This window comes from Haplochromis burtoni, unplaced genomic scaffold (genome assembly GCF_018398535.1).
Source record: "Haplochromis burtoni strain Fernald_Lab_line unplaced genomic scaffold, NCSU_Asbu1 Contig_15, whole genome shotgun sequence".
Lineage (NCBI taxonomy): Eukaryota > Metazoa > Chordata > Actinopteri > Cichliformes > Cichlidae > Haplochromis > Haplochromis burtoni.
The window spans coordinates 1,250,416-1,265,450 of NW_024582376.1; the positions used below are offsets into that span (position 1 = coordinate 1,250,416).

At 39.7% G+C, this 15,035-nt stretch overlaps 2 protein-coding genes across 2 annotated transcripts in view; both read left to right on the top strand.

Annotated features, from left to right (window-relative positions):
* The first annotated feature begins 395 nt into the window (after positions 1 to 395).
* On the top strand, positions 396 to 4,337 carry LOC102302888 (uromodulin-like 1). The gene is made up of 4 exons (XM_014330176.2): positions 396 to 614; positions 1,715 to 1,871; positions 3,116 to 3,245; positions 3,449 to 4,337. Exons 1-4 carry the CDS (start codon positions 433 to 435, stop codon positions 3,634 to 3,636), a joined length of 657 nt encoding a protein of 218 aa, XP_014185662.2. The 5' UTR covers positions 396 to 432; the 3' UTR covers positions 3,637 to 4,337.
* A 6,225-nt stretch (positions 4,338 to 10,562) lies between these two features.
* ankk1 (ankyrin repeat and kinase domain containing 1) overlaps positions 10,563 to 15,035 on the top strand; it is a 9,420-nt gene continuing 4,947 nt past the window's right edge. The window contains exons 1-6 of the mRNA XM_005915828.3: positions 10,563 to 10,949; positions 11,618 to 11,900; positions 12,043 to 12,194; positions 12,532 to 12,581; positions 13,368 to 13,523; positions 14,186 to 14,310. Coding sequence (XP_005915890.1) covers positions 10,765 to 10,949; positions 11,618 to 11,900; positions 12,043 to 12,194; positions 12,532 to 12,581; positions 13,368 to 13,523; positions 14,186 to 14,310 — 951 coding nt within the window. The 5' untranslated portion in view covers positions 10,563 to 10,764. The remainder of the gene's footprint in view (positions 10,950 to 11,617; positions 11,901 to 12,042; positions 12,195 to 12,531; positions 12,582 to 13,367; positions 13,524 to 14,185; positions 14,311 to 15,035) is intronic.

Genomic DNA, 15,035 nt, shown 5'->3' on the forward strand with positions numbered 1-15,035 from the left:
AATGAATGTTTATAGCACAATTAGGAATTTTAGCTGAGCAAAATAACTTAGACATAACTACTCCTACCCTTCACAACTGTGAAAACTCTGAGGTGGGAAGAGTTTTCAGAGCTGTATTTGTTCAACCTGAGATACTCATGTGACTGCAAGTCCTAAAGCTGATTTCTATACTAAATCAAAATAGATGTAAACGAATGTCTACATTGAGAAATCAATCACAAAATAAGATGTATGTTTATGTGTGTATGTTTAGCAGTAACATAAAGTATGTAATATGCAGTACTTTACACAATAACATTTTTGGTGCCGCCCTTCTTTAAAGATATTTATGATGTAAATATGTTAAGATTCATGTTGCAAATACACCAATTTGTTGGTAGTATAACAGAAGTTTCAGAGGATCTGTGTGGCAGTGGAAACTACACAGCAGAAATGAGTCTTGACCTTGGGAGAGGTGTAGAGCCTGGCGATGCTGTACCTGCCCAGGGGAACCTCAGAGTGGTTATCAACCTAAAGACAAACAACAGTCAGATAAACCTCGGGGTCACCTCCTGTTGCCTGTCTCCAACCATCCAGCCAGACCTTGCAAACTCTACCTGCTGTCTTTTCTCCAGGTAAACAGGAAAGCCGGAAATAAGAGTTTGTGTTCTTTTCCAACTCTTGTGTTCCGGCAATCCCCCACCACAATGAATTGGATAAACTGTCAAGAAAATGGATGGATGCATAGAATTCTGATGTCTTTGATAACATCAGTGTTTGTTGACTTCTTGTAATGAGGTTATTAGGCAGTCTCATTCAAACTTTGGATTAAATATAAGTTTAAATGTTCAATTTTTCCAAATCTCTGACCTGGTGATGGGGGAATAAAAGAATTAAAAAAATTCAGGTATCACATTTTTACCAGGTAACACTTATCCACACGGCCCAGGGTTGTTATTATACGTAGGGCTAGACTGTCACTGCTTAAAAGAATGTTTATTTTTATTTATTTATTTTTTTACCAGATAAACAGTTTTACTATAACTTACATCAATCCAGGAAGCTGCAGGTCCATTTCTAAGAGTTAAATATTCTAGATAAAAAGAAGGCTGTTGTAGGTTGATGGTGTTATCTCTCTGAGCCAGGATCAGTCAGATAGATGGAAATTGGGTGCACTCCACACATATGGAGAAGCAGCAATATACTGTAAATAGACAACCTGTAAAATATCAAAGTCTGAGTGACTGTTAAACTTACAAAAATGTTTACACCAGTGATATGCAGTTTTTTCTCCAAATGTATTTCTCCTGAGTGAAATGAAGAAAAAAAAAACAGTAAATCATTTTAAATTACCTTGAAATAATAACCTCAATAACTCCTAAAGAGCTGAGGAAACGCTTAAAAAATCAGCACACTGGTGAATATATTCTGGACGCTAAATCAGAATTTATAGCAAAACTTATTAACATTACATATCATAACTACCAATCTTACAACACCCTAAAACAAAAACTGACATTTACCTAATATGATTTATTGTTTTTTTAAGTGTTCAGCTCAGTCCAATCCAAAATATTGACACAAAAAGGGTGCACTGTTTATTGATTACTGCAGCTTCCATGGCCTGTGGCAGGATTTTCTCACTTTAACTGCTTTTCCTTAAACATTCCGCTATTTCTTTTAAAGAAAAAAAAATCCACTAAGGTTATACTCTGCATTTGTTTTGGTGCCTCAGGTTAGCAGCAGAACCAGCAGGGATCACACTACTGCCCACTGCCTTGTCAACGAGTGCCAGCTTCACCATCAGTCTCTTCCAAATGATTAATTACTCAGTAGTGTACCTACACTGCGATCTGAGTGTCTGCCTGAGGAACCACTCTGACTGTGAAAGGGTAAGATTGCAGTGGGTGCACAGCGTAATGATGTGAGAGAATGAAAGAGCAAGCGACTGAAGGTAATTTAAATTTTGTGACACGGAAAACATGGAGACAGACTAGAAGTGAGCGGGCTCCTTTAAATTGGTTGGGTACAAGAGCAAAGAGAGACGGTAAATGAAAATTATTTGAAAGCATAGGCATACATAATTTTTAAGAATCAAAGTTAAAAGAATCCTTTGGTACAACTAATGCAACATGCCATTGCTAATACTAATAAGTATTTTATACATCTCACTCTTTAGCAAGATTACAAAGACCGGAGTCAAACCCCAGGAATCAAACACACAGCCTGGAACCCTGGTCACGTGATTATAGACACACTATAGGTTAGATGAGGTCTTCACAAAGTTAGAGAATAGCACTAGACAAGCAGCTCTAATACCAACCCCTGTATCCTGCTGTTTTGGGAATGAGGGCTCTGATTTAATGAGAAAAGGGGAATCATCTGACAAGTGCATGTTAGAGGGCGGAGGTGAAAGAGAGGAAAAACTCCAGAGACTCATTTTGATGTCTGGCTTTGAAGAGCACTTCCACAGCTCCCACAGCAGCTGTGATTCTAGTATTGCTAAGTTCTCAGCCATTTTTCTTTTGTTTTTTCCTGTTACAGTGGTCATGTAAAACAGTGGGGATATATGATAGATGATAAAAGCTCCATCTTATAGAGCAGTAAAACACTTTGAGAGTTTGAGCTTTGACACAAATTGTACTGCATTATCTGCAACTTTCTTTGTCCACATCTATTGCTCCTTTCCCCCCTCTTGTTGTGACAAATTGTGTTTCTTCTTTGCACTTGATGTGAGACTATGCACTCTGGTGAAGCACATCAGCTACAGAAAAGCTATACATTGCATTGCAAAAACCCAGTTTGAGCTGCTCTAAATCAGAATGGGATGCCTAGATTAAATGAAAGCTGTTCCTTACAAGCTCAAATCCATATTTGCAGCTCTTTATTTGAAATAAACACTTCTGCTCATGCTCTTTTTATTCAACTAAAAAAAAAACTGGCAGGAAAGAAATCAGGTTTTTCCAAAATATTTATCAGAGGAGTGATTTGTTTGTGTTGGTTTCGTGCACATTTCTTTCTGTTTATCATCACAGACAGAAAGAACAACCATCCATCACCCAAACAGATAATAACCTGTTAGCTATTTCACCATTTTCCAAACTTAATTGTTTTATATCTCCTCGTCTTTTTGTAGCAGTGCCTTCAGAAGAGGCGTGCACTTCCCTCAGAGGGCTCGCAAACTTTTGCCACCAATCTGAAAAATCGCATATCCTTTGGACCCATGTTGAAACAAGTGAAGAACTCTACCTTTCCAGAGGAGATAGGTAATTATTAGCTGGTCCTTACACAAAAATGATGATCTGAGATAACAGAGCATGCACGGCAGATGATGTGACAGGAAATTAGATATTCTCCTCATGAGTGCGTCATATAAAGCTACACGATGAAAGTAAAAGAGATTAGGGAACACTGCAAAAACAAGTCATGGCTGTGACTTTTACGGTCTGTTTGTTTGTGTTTTTATCAGAACCATCAGAACTGGACTTGGCTCTGGTCATAGTCAGCCTGGTGGTTGGCTCCTCGCTTGTCACAGTGATGCTGCTGCTGGTGTGGCTGGCCTACCGTAAACGGGGTGACTGGCTGCTCCGCTCGGCGGCTCCGCCACGAGCCTGCTGCGGCTGTCTTCACCCAGGAGGTGACTTGATCCTTCCATGACCAAGGAGGGACCGTCGCCTTTTACACTGATCAAGTCTTTACCAAAATAGCTGCAGACAATTGCATTAGTCAACAGACAGTGGAGCAGTCAATCATATTAACCACAGAGCAGAGGCGGCCAGCTGCATCGGCTGGTATAGGCTAGACTACACAATGAGGAGCAATCCAATTCACACCGCCTTTCGCAGGTGACACAGCTGTTGCAGTCTAATTTTGTACTTAACCATGAGCAGTCGATTATCATTCACAAATAAAAAAAAAACACCTTAAGCCCTTTGTTTTATCCCCAGGGGCAAGAAATCAGCATGCTTTGTTTCCCACTTTGAGAATAATGGCTTGTGAATAACTGTTTCATACACGATAATGTATGCATTTGTGTCTTGTTACCTATATCGAGTCTTTGTGGTAGAAGCTCATTTATTATTGCAAGAGAACATACAACAGCCCTGAAATATTGCTTCTGTATCTATACACTGTAATATGATGTGGCTAATAATATGAAATAGTGGGAAAAAAATATCAGAATATGTATCAGTGCTGATTTACTTTTAATCTGTGTCTAAAGAAGAATTTTTTCCTGATCTCAATCTCTAATCTGAATCCTTAATAAGTACAATGAAGCAAAATACAAATCAGAAAAGCCTTTCTAGCAGTATTCCTAACATAATATTCCTTGATCCATTTTATGTGCACCAGTAAAGTTTTTTTGGGGAACATTGTTAGCGCTGTTTCTTTCTCTTTCCTCATTTTGAATGTAGGTGCACTGCTGTGCAGGGAGTTCAACACTGACTTCCAATGAAGGATGATGACCTTCAGGGTTTTTAGTGGGAGCAAAAACAGACACGAAATTCAGGGGCAGTATTTGAATGATAAGATTCCATCAGCATAGAGTTCAGCTCAAGGTGTTCAAGACTCCCTCCCTCTGCGACTATCGGAAATCAGAGTTCAGGTTTTGCATCGGTGATTTTCTGTAATAGTCACACACGTTTCACATAGTCACTGGACAAAAGGAAGAAAGTGGGGTTTATCCTTTTAATTCATTGCACAACTGTTTCAGTGACCTTGTGTTATGCTGTGAATGGTTTATAGCAGCGGTCTCCAACCTTTTTTGCGCCACGGACCGGTTTATGCCCGACAATATTTTCACGGACCGGCCTTTAAGGTGTCACGGATAAATACAACAAAATAAAACCAGTACCGGTACTGACAAAAAGATTTATTTATAACACGCGTGAAAAGACCCGATAACAAAATAACGCTGAAAACCGATAAAACCCTGAAAACCATACATTTCACACCTGAGCCTCAACTCTCGCGGCCCGGTACCAAACGACTCACGGACCAGTACCAGTACGAGGCCCGGGGGTTGGGGACCGCTGGTTTATAGGAGAATCTAAAACTGTGCACTTTTATTTTGTATTTCTATCTATTAACATTCTCAGTGTTGCTGTTAAAAGTATAAACTCAGACTTCATAGTTATAGAAATCGAAAATTTCTCTAACTTGTATTCATAAACATTGCAAGGTGCCCAGAACACAGTGTCTTGGATGACATTTTATCTGATGTCTGGATTTCCTGGCATTAATGGAAGCCCTCACTGCTGCTAAATATGTCAGTCAGACTTCAGGAAAAATACGATGGTAATCTCCCTGTGACCATGACATGACCTATGTCATGTTGCAACTATGCCACTATTTGTGGACAAAATATAAATTTCTAATTCTAATCTATGAAGATCTGATTTGACGGATTCAGTGTAAAAGTTAATGGGAATATCTGTTTCATGTGTGACGCACATGAAACAGGGGAGGCAGCTAGGTGAGTGTCCGAGAGAGTCAAGGAGTGAGTAGCCAAGATGTACAACCTTTTTCCCTTTTCAGTGTCCGGAGGATTGTTGCAGGCAGGAGAGCAGACAAGTAAGAAACATGAAGACTGAGTTGACCAGCACTGGAAGACATGGTGAGAGACAGGTGAGTATTGAACCTAGAGCGTGGATACTGAAGATGCAGGGAGAAAATCATGTTAAAATAACATGAGGAGGAACATGAACATTAAGCAATATTATATGAGCTGATTTCCCACCATGAGGTAGCAGACCATCTGGCGAAGAGTGGAGGCTAGAGCTGGTCTTCAAATCCTGGCCGGTGATTGATTGATGATGATGATGATCATAATTATAATAAGTCCCTCCCTGCTACATTTAGTGTTTGTGCTTTTTCCTTCACAACCCAGTTTTGTCATCTCCTTTCTGGAGCCTGTCCTATAAATCTGAATCGCAACCTACCTGAAGAATATTTCAAACACCTCCAGCTACTCTCGCCTGCTTCAATCAGTCACTTCCTTTCCTTGGATAGGAATGGATTTACCTGCTTTCCACCTGCCTGAACACCATTCCCTGCACCCCTGGTCTGATTTGGATTTTGGCCAACCAGCCGTGAACATCTCTGGAAACTTTATTCATAAGACCAAAAAGAAGATAGTGGAACTTAATTAAACAAGTCTGCAATGTCTTGTTCAATTGATCTTGGCTGCTGTTAACACTTTCTCTCTTCTTCTGGCAGGGCTCCTGGTCGCGTCCCTGATAAACCATCCTCCCCAGCCAATTACCAGCTGCCCCTAAATATTAACCAGCCTGCTCCTTGAGTCCATTTTAAGCCAAAATATGACACATTGGCGAAGACAACAACTCCTGTGCTCCCACTTTCATGCACTAGCAGACATGTTTTTAACTAATGGTATCAGAATTTACATAATATACCTTTAAATCAAAGTCCAAACAATAAGTAAATTATATGTTACTTTGCGTGTGCCTAGGCCAGTGATTCCCACAGTGTGGGGTGGGCACTGCTGGTGAAGTTACTGCAGGTAAGCCACAGTAATTCAGTTTGAAATTACTCACATGTGTAGAGTTAGAGGTGTATAAACATTTATTTATTAATGTAAAAAGTGAATTAAAACTGGTATTAGGAGATGGTCAGTTTGTGATATTAACCTGACCAGAATGTGCTGCTTTTAAATGGATGTTAGGGTCAGGTGGGTCACTTTGAATATGACTGGGTAGCATTACGAAAAACATAGCCAACAGCCTGTGTTATTCATGTTTTTTGAATACAATTTTCCAAAATATACATCACTTTCTTTTTTTTAGGTGAGCTCCATGGGATTTTCTCAGGTGTTAAGTAGGCCACAGCACAGTGTGCAGAATGACTCTTGACTTTGGCTGATCTAGGCAAATCGAAACAGACCCTGCTTTATATTAAATGGGATTTAAATTTGAAACACTACTAAATTACTGCACCCTCAGATTTTGAACCACTACACAAAGGATAAATAATTATTTCACAGTTTTTCAGTCTGACTCTTTTTTTGGTAACCATTATATTATTCCTTTTTTTTTTTTTTTTAACATTGTGACAATATTTATTATTCTGTAGAAATAAATAATGAGTAAAAAATGATGCTCTTGAGAGGCCCAGCAATGTTCTAGTCCAGTGGTGGCGTCTGTGTTCACAGAATATTAATAAGAAATGCTGGAGTTAAGCTTGTTAGCCATTAGAGGACGAAAACCCTTTAGCTCTAACCAGTCAGCTTACCGGGTGTGGTGAAGCTTGCTAATGCCATTGGCTGAGCTAAAGATGTGGGTTCCATCAATGAAGACAGACTTCCACCCTCAGGTAGCCGATCTGAAATCTTATCACGGATGCCTGCTTTACACTAGAACATCAATCCATGAGTCTCTCCTAAATAATAGTGCTAGTTAGTGAGGCATGACGCTGTGGCTGTCAGTGAATGTTAAATTCATTTATTATTGCACCCGTCTCTGTAGGATGAATGAAAGTGATTGGGTAGTTAGGACTTGAGTTGAGGGGTTGACACTTTTGCCATCTGCAGAATAAAAAAAATATATCTAAGCAGGGCATATTTTATGCCTGTGATGAAAACAGCCTTTCTGGTCTTTGTGGAAGAAGATATGCTGTCAAAATAAAACAAATGTGACCTTGTATTAAGTGAAGATCTTTCATATCATTAAACTATTAATTCTGCTCATGTCTTCCTATATATGAGTGCAACGGCATTCACAGCTCACCACAATGCCCTTTGATAGTGCTCTGCAGAAATAATGAATCTATAATCTTGTAAAGCCTCACAATAATATAGTTAGAGATTATCCCATTTTGGGCTTTGCAAAATAAACATATAATCAATAGGACATGTCTAAATGAATGTGACCCTGTAGATGTGTTCCACATGCGCTCTGCATCCCTGCAGGGAGAGCCGACACTTTTAAAAGAAGCCGGGAAGGGAAAATCCTTTAGAAGTAGAATTATTAACCAAAAAATTCTAACCATGTCTCACAAATGAAAGCCTGAACAAAAAGCTAGCTCAGAGGATGAAATGACAGCAGAATGCTGGGCTGTGGTTGGTCTCTCATAAGATGTGCATTATGCGTAGAGAACCTGATGAATCACATTTATATGTGTTGTGTAAAAAGTAAGACAAAAACACACACAATAAGAGATAGACTTCACAGAGAGAGTTGCAGACAACTGGGAATTTTTGCTGGACTTTTGCTCTCAAGGGAACCATATTTATTCTAAATTTGCTATATGGGAATCAAGAAACCCAAGGGAGACGGCCCAAATGAGTACCAAAGCTACCAGGGACCCACAGGAATCATTTATATATGTGTGTGTGTGTCTATAAATGTATGTGGGAGTTCATCACTATCGTTAACACTGCAACAAAACCTCATGTCCCAAGATAAATTTAGCTCTAAAGGGGGTTGAATGGTGGTGGAGTATAACTGAATGAGCCTATAAACCAGAACAGCAGGTGGGAATAGAAGAGAAGGTAGAGGACGTCTTTGTTTTCTCATCTTCCTGAATGAGCTTTCTATTACCGTAATCCTTTTGCATAAGCCGGGCAGTTTAATCTTTTCTCTTAAGGAACAGCCCGCTTTAATGATGCAGAAAGATGGAAATACATAATTAGAAAATGTAAGGCTCCCAATCCTTCACGATAAATGTTGTGAAAGATTGGGAGAGGAAATGGGTTCACAGATAATAGTGCCTGTGCACTATTATCACATGCTGCTAAATTTACAATTCATTATTAAGGATTATTGATACATTTGGAATATGCTAAATTAACTCTATGACCAGCTCCATAGAATGAAGCAATGCTGTGCCTCGTTCCAGCCTTAACGAAGATAGAGGCACAATGTAATTGAAATGATGTCCTTCTTCTTGTATGCAGAAAACAATAAGACTCTACCAGGTCAAAGTCTTTTCTTATTTCATTTTCTCTGCATCTCTGTGTCTTAAACTGTGGCAGGAAAACCAGCTAGGCTGAGGGTAAGGTGTAGGTAAAACGATGATCTTGATTGTTTTGTGGTAGTGGATGCTTACACATAATGAATGCTCAAAGATTTCTAAAGTTATTCAGTCAATTTTCCACACAGTTTCAGGTAATTTTGAACTTTAAATGAGAAACACATCATATTCTTATGACTATGACTGTTTTCAAACTTTTTATATCATTTCTTATTTTGACAGTCACTTTGTGTCCTCTACTTGAAGTTCATACAAAGACAAGGTGTTTGCTAATGTGTTTGCACACCGTCTTTGATTTCACATCTAATCTCAGAGAAACCAGCTGGCGTGCAGTTCAGTGCCCAACACATTAAAAAACAAATGAATAACTAAAAAGTAAGTGCCTGAACAAAGAATAAGCTTTAAAAAAAGAGAGTAGAGCTTTGTGACAAAACGTCGCCTACTAGATGAGTTAGATGAGATTTTCCAGGTGCTGGGCTACCACATGCTGCCGAAACAGCTCCAGGGTCAGTGTGTGTCAAAATGATTGTTCAAATCTTTGGAGCTCTGCAGGAACAATGAATAACATTTTTTGAAAACACATTCCCTCAATTAGTCTTTTTATGGTGGCAGTACAGAGCACTGTCTAGTATGTCTATGACGACAAAATTTTCATAGCTATCGCAGCTATTCAATCAATGCCGTACATCATATGGATGGAGGCATCATCAATTTGAAGAGAACACTCCCATCAACCTTGTCTGAGTTGCAGTTGCATTGAACCTCCCTGCTAAGGGGAAAAATTGAGTCAAACCATTCCCAAGGCAAAGCAGAGCCACCAGATTACATTACTGTAGGGGGTTCTGATGGGTTATTGATCTTAAAAACTGATTGTAGTACTCAGGTGTGGTTTTGGCTCAGATTTTAGGAGAAGAGGTGGAGCGTGAGATTCAGGCTGAGTGACAGAGCTGTTGAATATCGTCTAATCAGTGTCTCTTATGCAACAGTGGACTGGGACCTGCAGACGCCTTGGATGTCTGAGCAACCTGACACACAGGCACACAGGCATAAGAACACCAGTGCAGGAGAGTGAACTCTAAATAAAAGCACAAGCAAGCAGAATGTGAAAGCTTTGTGTGTGTGTGTGTGTGTGTGTGTGTGTGTGTGTGTGTTAATAATGGGCATATCCTTCAACTCAGATTGCAACTGAGCCATTCAACTATATGTGTCAGTGGTGTGCCTTGTTGAAGTGAATGGATCATGAGCCAGTAAGGTTACTGTGATCAGCCATAATAATAAAACCACCTCTTTGACCCGCAGGTCCCCCAGCAGACCACTGCAGTGATGTGTTCAGTCTCATTCACCTTACTTCTGGTGGTTTTAGTGTTTTGACAGACACACTAAACAGAATGGTATAACATGAGTGCACTGGCATGTAAAAATTATCGCAACTTGGCATCAGAGGAGAAAGAAAAATTTCTTTCACTATTGACCGAAAGCAATGACAGCAGTCTCGGCTGCTAAAAACCAGCTTTGCAGCATTGCAGAGCAAACAAGTTCTACAACTCAGCTCCGCTCCGCCCACAGATCTGGAGTGTAGTTTAGTTTGGATGTCACTCCTCGTAACTTCCACACAGCTAGCTCCACTTATTTTAAAGTGTGTCTGTGTTCTTGGGCTTTTTCTCTCCCCGTGTGAGACACAAGCTCCTGCGGTGCTGCTCATCAATGTTGATCTGGAAGATAAACCCTGTTGATGTGAAGGATTAGAGACTGAGATTGTTTTGAGGGGTTGTGTGAGAGAGGAGCTTTGCACTCATGGATCGCCTTGACCGAGCTCCTGGGCAGTTCAGGAACTTCCAGAAGGATGATTTTGAGGCTGACTGGATCAAGGTGGCTAAATGCAAATCTGGTGAGGTGTACCAGGTCAAGGTCAAGCTCTGGCGGGAAAACTGTGCGTTGAAAATGTTTGACACAACCTTGTGTGGAAACAACTTTTACAGGTGGGAACTAAGTTATAATTGTTAGAATACTTTGAAGAATATTGGGTCTATAGAAAGGAAAGGCCCACAGCTTATCGTTTAATTAGCATTTGTGATACCAGGATATCTTATTGTAATATGACAAAGCTTTCAACGAATCCCACCCCACTATATTATAGCACCACGCACTCTCTGAAGGCCTAAATTAACACCATCACAGGCAACAGGGAGCACTTAGACTTGGCAGTAGGAGTGTAACGGCTGTACAGAACAATGCAATGCGAAACACCACGTGGACTTGTTACAACACAGCTATGATTAATCACACACATTTCTGCTCCTCTGAACCAGACATGACAACTGATTGGTGAATATGTATTAGTTAAACATTAACCAACTACAGAATTAACATGGCTTAAGCCAAGAGATTCATCACTACCTATTCTAAAAAAGGTAAACAGTATATTGCCCAAGGCAAATATCAGTGAACTGGAACAAATTCAAGATTAAACTAACATTTGGTAATGCTTATTGGACTCGGACTTCATCTTGAATTGTACAAAAACTATTGGATTCATTGTATCCATCGCTCTCACCACATCTACTTTTGATGTTTTTCACAGAAAACATTTCCAGTGGTCAAAGTTCAAAATTCAAATAAAATCACAGCCTTTTTTTTTCTATTCCAGGAAAATAATAGAGGAGGTGTCCAGCATAGCCAAATTGAAATTCAAGTACATAATTCCCATATATGGCATGTGCAGTGAAGTGACTGCACTTGTGATGGAGTACATGAGTAATGGGTCCCTGAACAATCTTCTAGCCAGTCACAGTTTGATGTGGCCGAAGAAGTTTCAGATGATTCATGAGACCTCCTTGGGCATGAATTTCCTTCACAGCATGAAACCTCCACTACTCCATCTTAACCTAAAGACTTCCAATATCCTTGTGGACGATCATCTCCACATCAAGGTCAGTAAACTTCTGGAAACTTAAAATGAACTCCTGGCTTATTCTGAGCTCTGCAGAGCGCTCTATGATAATTCGATAACATTGTCTTATTCTTGTTTTGTGTGTGTCTGTGTGTGTGTATGTGTGGTTTTTTTTCACTAAGATTTCAGATTTTGGTTTAATCCACTGGGAGGAGGGCATGAACAAGACCTTGTTCATGGAGCGTCTGGCTGCTAGAGGGAACATAAGTTACATTCCTCCAGAGACCTTCACTCACTCCCCCGATCCTCCAGGAACTACCTTTGATGTTTACAGGTGACTTGCCAAGGGTGTTTTTGAAATTGCACCATCAGAATCACAGCTTTTTTTCTGATTCAGCGCACAGTTCACACTTCACACAGTGTAACCTTGCTGTACAATATATATACTTTAATCTTTCAGAAGTCAGAGGGACATATTAGATGTATATCACTCACTCGTTTTTGCACTTTTATTTATTTATTTTTCATTGCTGAAAAGCTTTTCATTGAACAAAAAAGAGCTTTCAATGCCTTTTATGTGTGAGGAGGACATCCACAAAGTTCAATGAATACACAGTATGCCAGAATGAGAACGCCAGGACTGAAGTGCTTCCTTCTGCTTTGATTTGCAGCTTTGGAATTGTGATGTGGGAAATTCTGACACAACAGAAACCGTATGCAGGTAGGAAATTATTCATTTGAAATGAATCCCATCTTCATTCCATGATTAATAGGCGTTTCTTTAGAAAGGAATTATGTAACACTGCATAAACATGAAGGGATTTCATTTCCGTGTTTTTAGAAATAGTTCTTAAATGATGTGAATAACATTGTGAAACATATGAAACAAAACTCGCAGAAGCTTTAAAACATGTCACCAAAATGTGCTTTAGGGTAAACTGGCTTAATTAGTACTCATGATTCCATTATTAGACATTTCTTTCTGAGAAAACAATTGTCTGTGAAGATTTTGAAGTGGCAAGTCAGACGAGTTAGAAAAGCCAGATGTCTTCCTACAGAATTAGATCAACTTTATACTGCTTTCAAAGTAAAGTCAAAGCCAAGAGGTTGTTATCTTAACTTGGCATATCGACAGTAACTGTCTGCAAGCTTAGTATGGTAATGACGCACAAACCCACAAACACGTTAAAAGCACAATGATTCATTTGGTATGTCTAGACCAATACCACATTGATAATAAGCCACTAAGGATTCATAACCACAATGTTTTAGAGAAAAATAATCGGATTTTGAGGTTAAAAGTGTGGCTATTTTTATGTGAGAACTTAAACATTAGAGGGATAATCAGAGGAATCATTTGTAGAAGAAGAAAATTACACTCTCCCAAATGAATACTTTGGCTCAGTGCCCTACACACACTTTGAAAAAAGCCATCAAACAAGTAGGTTCACTTTGCTCCATTCACTGCTTACTGCATGTGCTCATCTACATCTAAATCTGGATGCAGGTTGCAGTGTGACCACAGTGCTCTTACAGGTGTCGCAGGGGAAGAGGCCCTGTGTGACTATGATACCCGATCAGAGGCCCCCTGAGTGTGAACAGATGATCAGCATCATGAAGCAGTGCTGGGACGATGATCACAGGAAGAGGCCACCGTTTTCAGGTGCGGCAAAAGGATGCTTTTGGGCTTTTTCTTATGAATTTAAATGTTTTAAATGTAAAACTTGTTGGAGAGGGCAGTCCAGGTTACTAGCCAGACGTGGAACAAGATTTAGAGATATCCTGCACTACGTGCAGTTTTGCATTCAAGCATCTAGAGCAGAGCCACAGCAATCGGATTTTAATAAGATTACTAGTGCACATCAGTTTCATCAGACCAGTGTTTGAACTCAGAAAAATAAATGCATAAACAACAAATAGTCAAGTTGTTCCTTTCAGCTTTGCAAGTAATTTTAAAGTCAAAAGTCAATGATGTGCTCCCAGGGAACACATTATAATGCTTCAGTGAAATACATACATTCAAATGAGGTTTTTATCATTTACATAATAAGAAGCAGGGTCACCATTGTTTAAAGAAACACTCATGACTTGAGAAGTCATGCTGATGAATACAAATCACCTCCATGTTTATTCATAAACTGCACCTTGTCCAATTTGTCGTGTTCGCAAATCTCTCCACAATTAGTACCGTATCTATGAAATAATTCTCCTGCGATTCCTGGATGACCATTCATGCTGTAGAGGGGCAGTCCTCACTGGGTGTTGGTGACTACATTAACTTGAACAGGCCAATTCAAAGATTTTCTTTCTGCTGTTTGTGTGCAGACTTTGTGAAGCAAACGGAGGCTTTGAGCGAAGTCTTTAAGGTCCCGGGACCAATTCACAGTGGCAAAAATGGAGATGCGGATCAGAAAGCAAATTATCCCTGGCTGTTCTCATCAGTGAAAAAGGTTTGTTTGACTCCACTCTTTAGACTCCACTCTAGTTGCTCTGTTGTATGCACTGTATCTACTCCAGCTTTGAGGGCAGATTAGTGGTATTATAGTGAGCTTGACTATAATGTTCACTAGCGTTCGCTAATTAGCACAATGTACATCTGGGGCTGATTAAAATGTCAATTGTGTTACACCAAATGAAAAGTCAGGGGAGTCAAGGGAGCCAGTTTTAGTAGGATTTGCCCTCAAAGCCAGTTGCTTTCAAGTGTTTTCTGCCACCCCCGGCTCCTTCAAAAGCAAAAAAACAACAACAACAACAACAACAAAATCGATCATAAGATTAACCAACAGAGTTAGTGGAGAACGCATCCAGCAGCCACCTCAACTGTGGTTAAAAATCCTACAAACTAATTTGGGTCATTAAAAAACAACAACTGCCAAAATGAAAACCACCATTCTCTAAACTGACACGTTACTAACACTTGAAAGGGCTATCTTTGATGACCTCTAACCCACTCACCCACCTGCCCCCATGACCCTAAACTGGATAAGAGGTTAAAATGGCTGGAAAAAATATGGACGCTTCATGGCAGTCAGTCTAGTAACCTACAGATTATTTCAAAAGTATAAAAGTCATGGTAGTACTGAATGGAAATTTAAAACGATTTTTCTAGCTTAGGGTAGGTCTCAGTCCCCTCTTTGAAGTTCTGTACAAATTTTCAAGGCATGAAATAGCGTGC

Excerpts from the sequence above, each read along its gene's own strand:
- LOC102302888 (XM_014330176.2), top strand. The coding sequence starts at position 433 with ATGAGTCTTGACCTTGGGAGAGGTGTAGAGCCTGGCGATGCTGTACCT. Across the intron at positions 1,872-3,115 it reads ACCACTCTGACTGTGAAAGG|CAGTGCCTTCAGAAGAGGCG; the intron begins GTAAGATTGCAG and ends GTCTTTTTGTAG. Across the intron at positions 3,246-3,448 it reads TACCTTTCCAGAGGAGATAG|AACCATCAGAACTGGACTTG; the intron begins GTAATTATTAGC and ends TGTTTTTATCAG.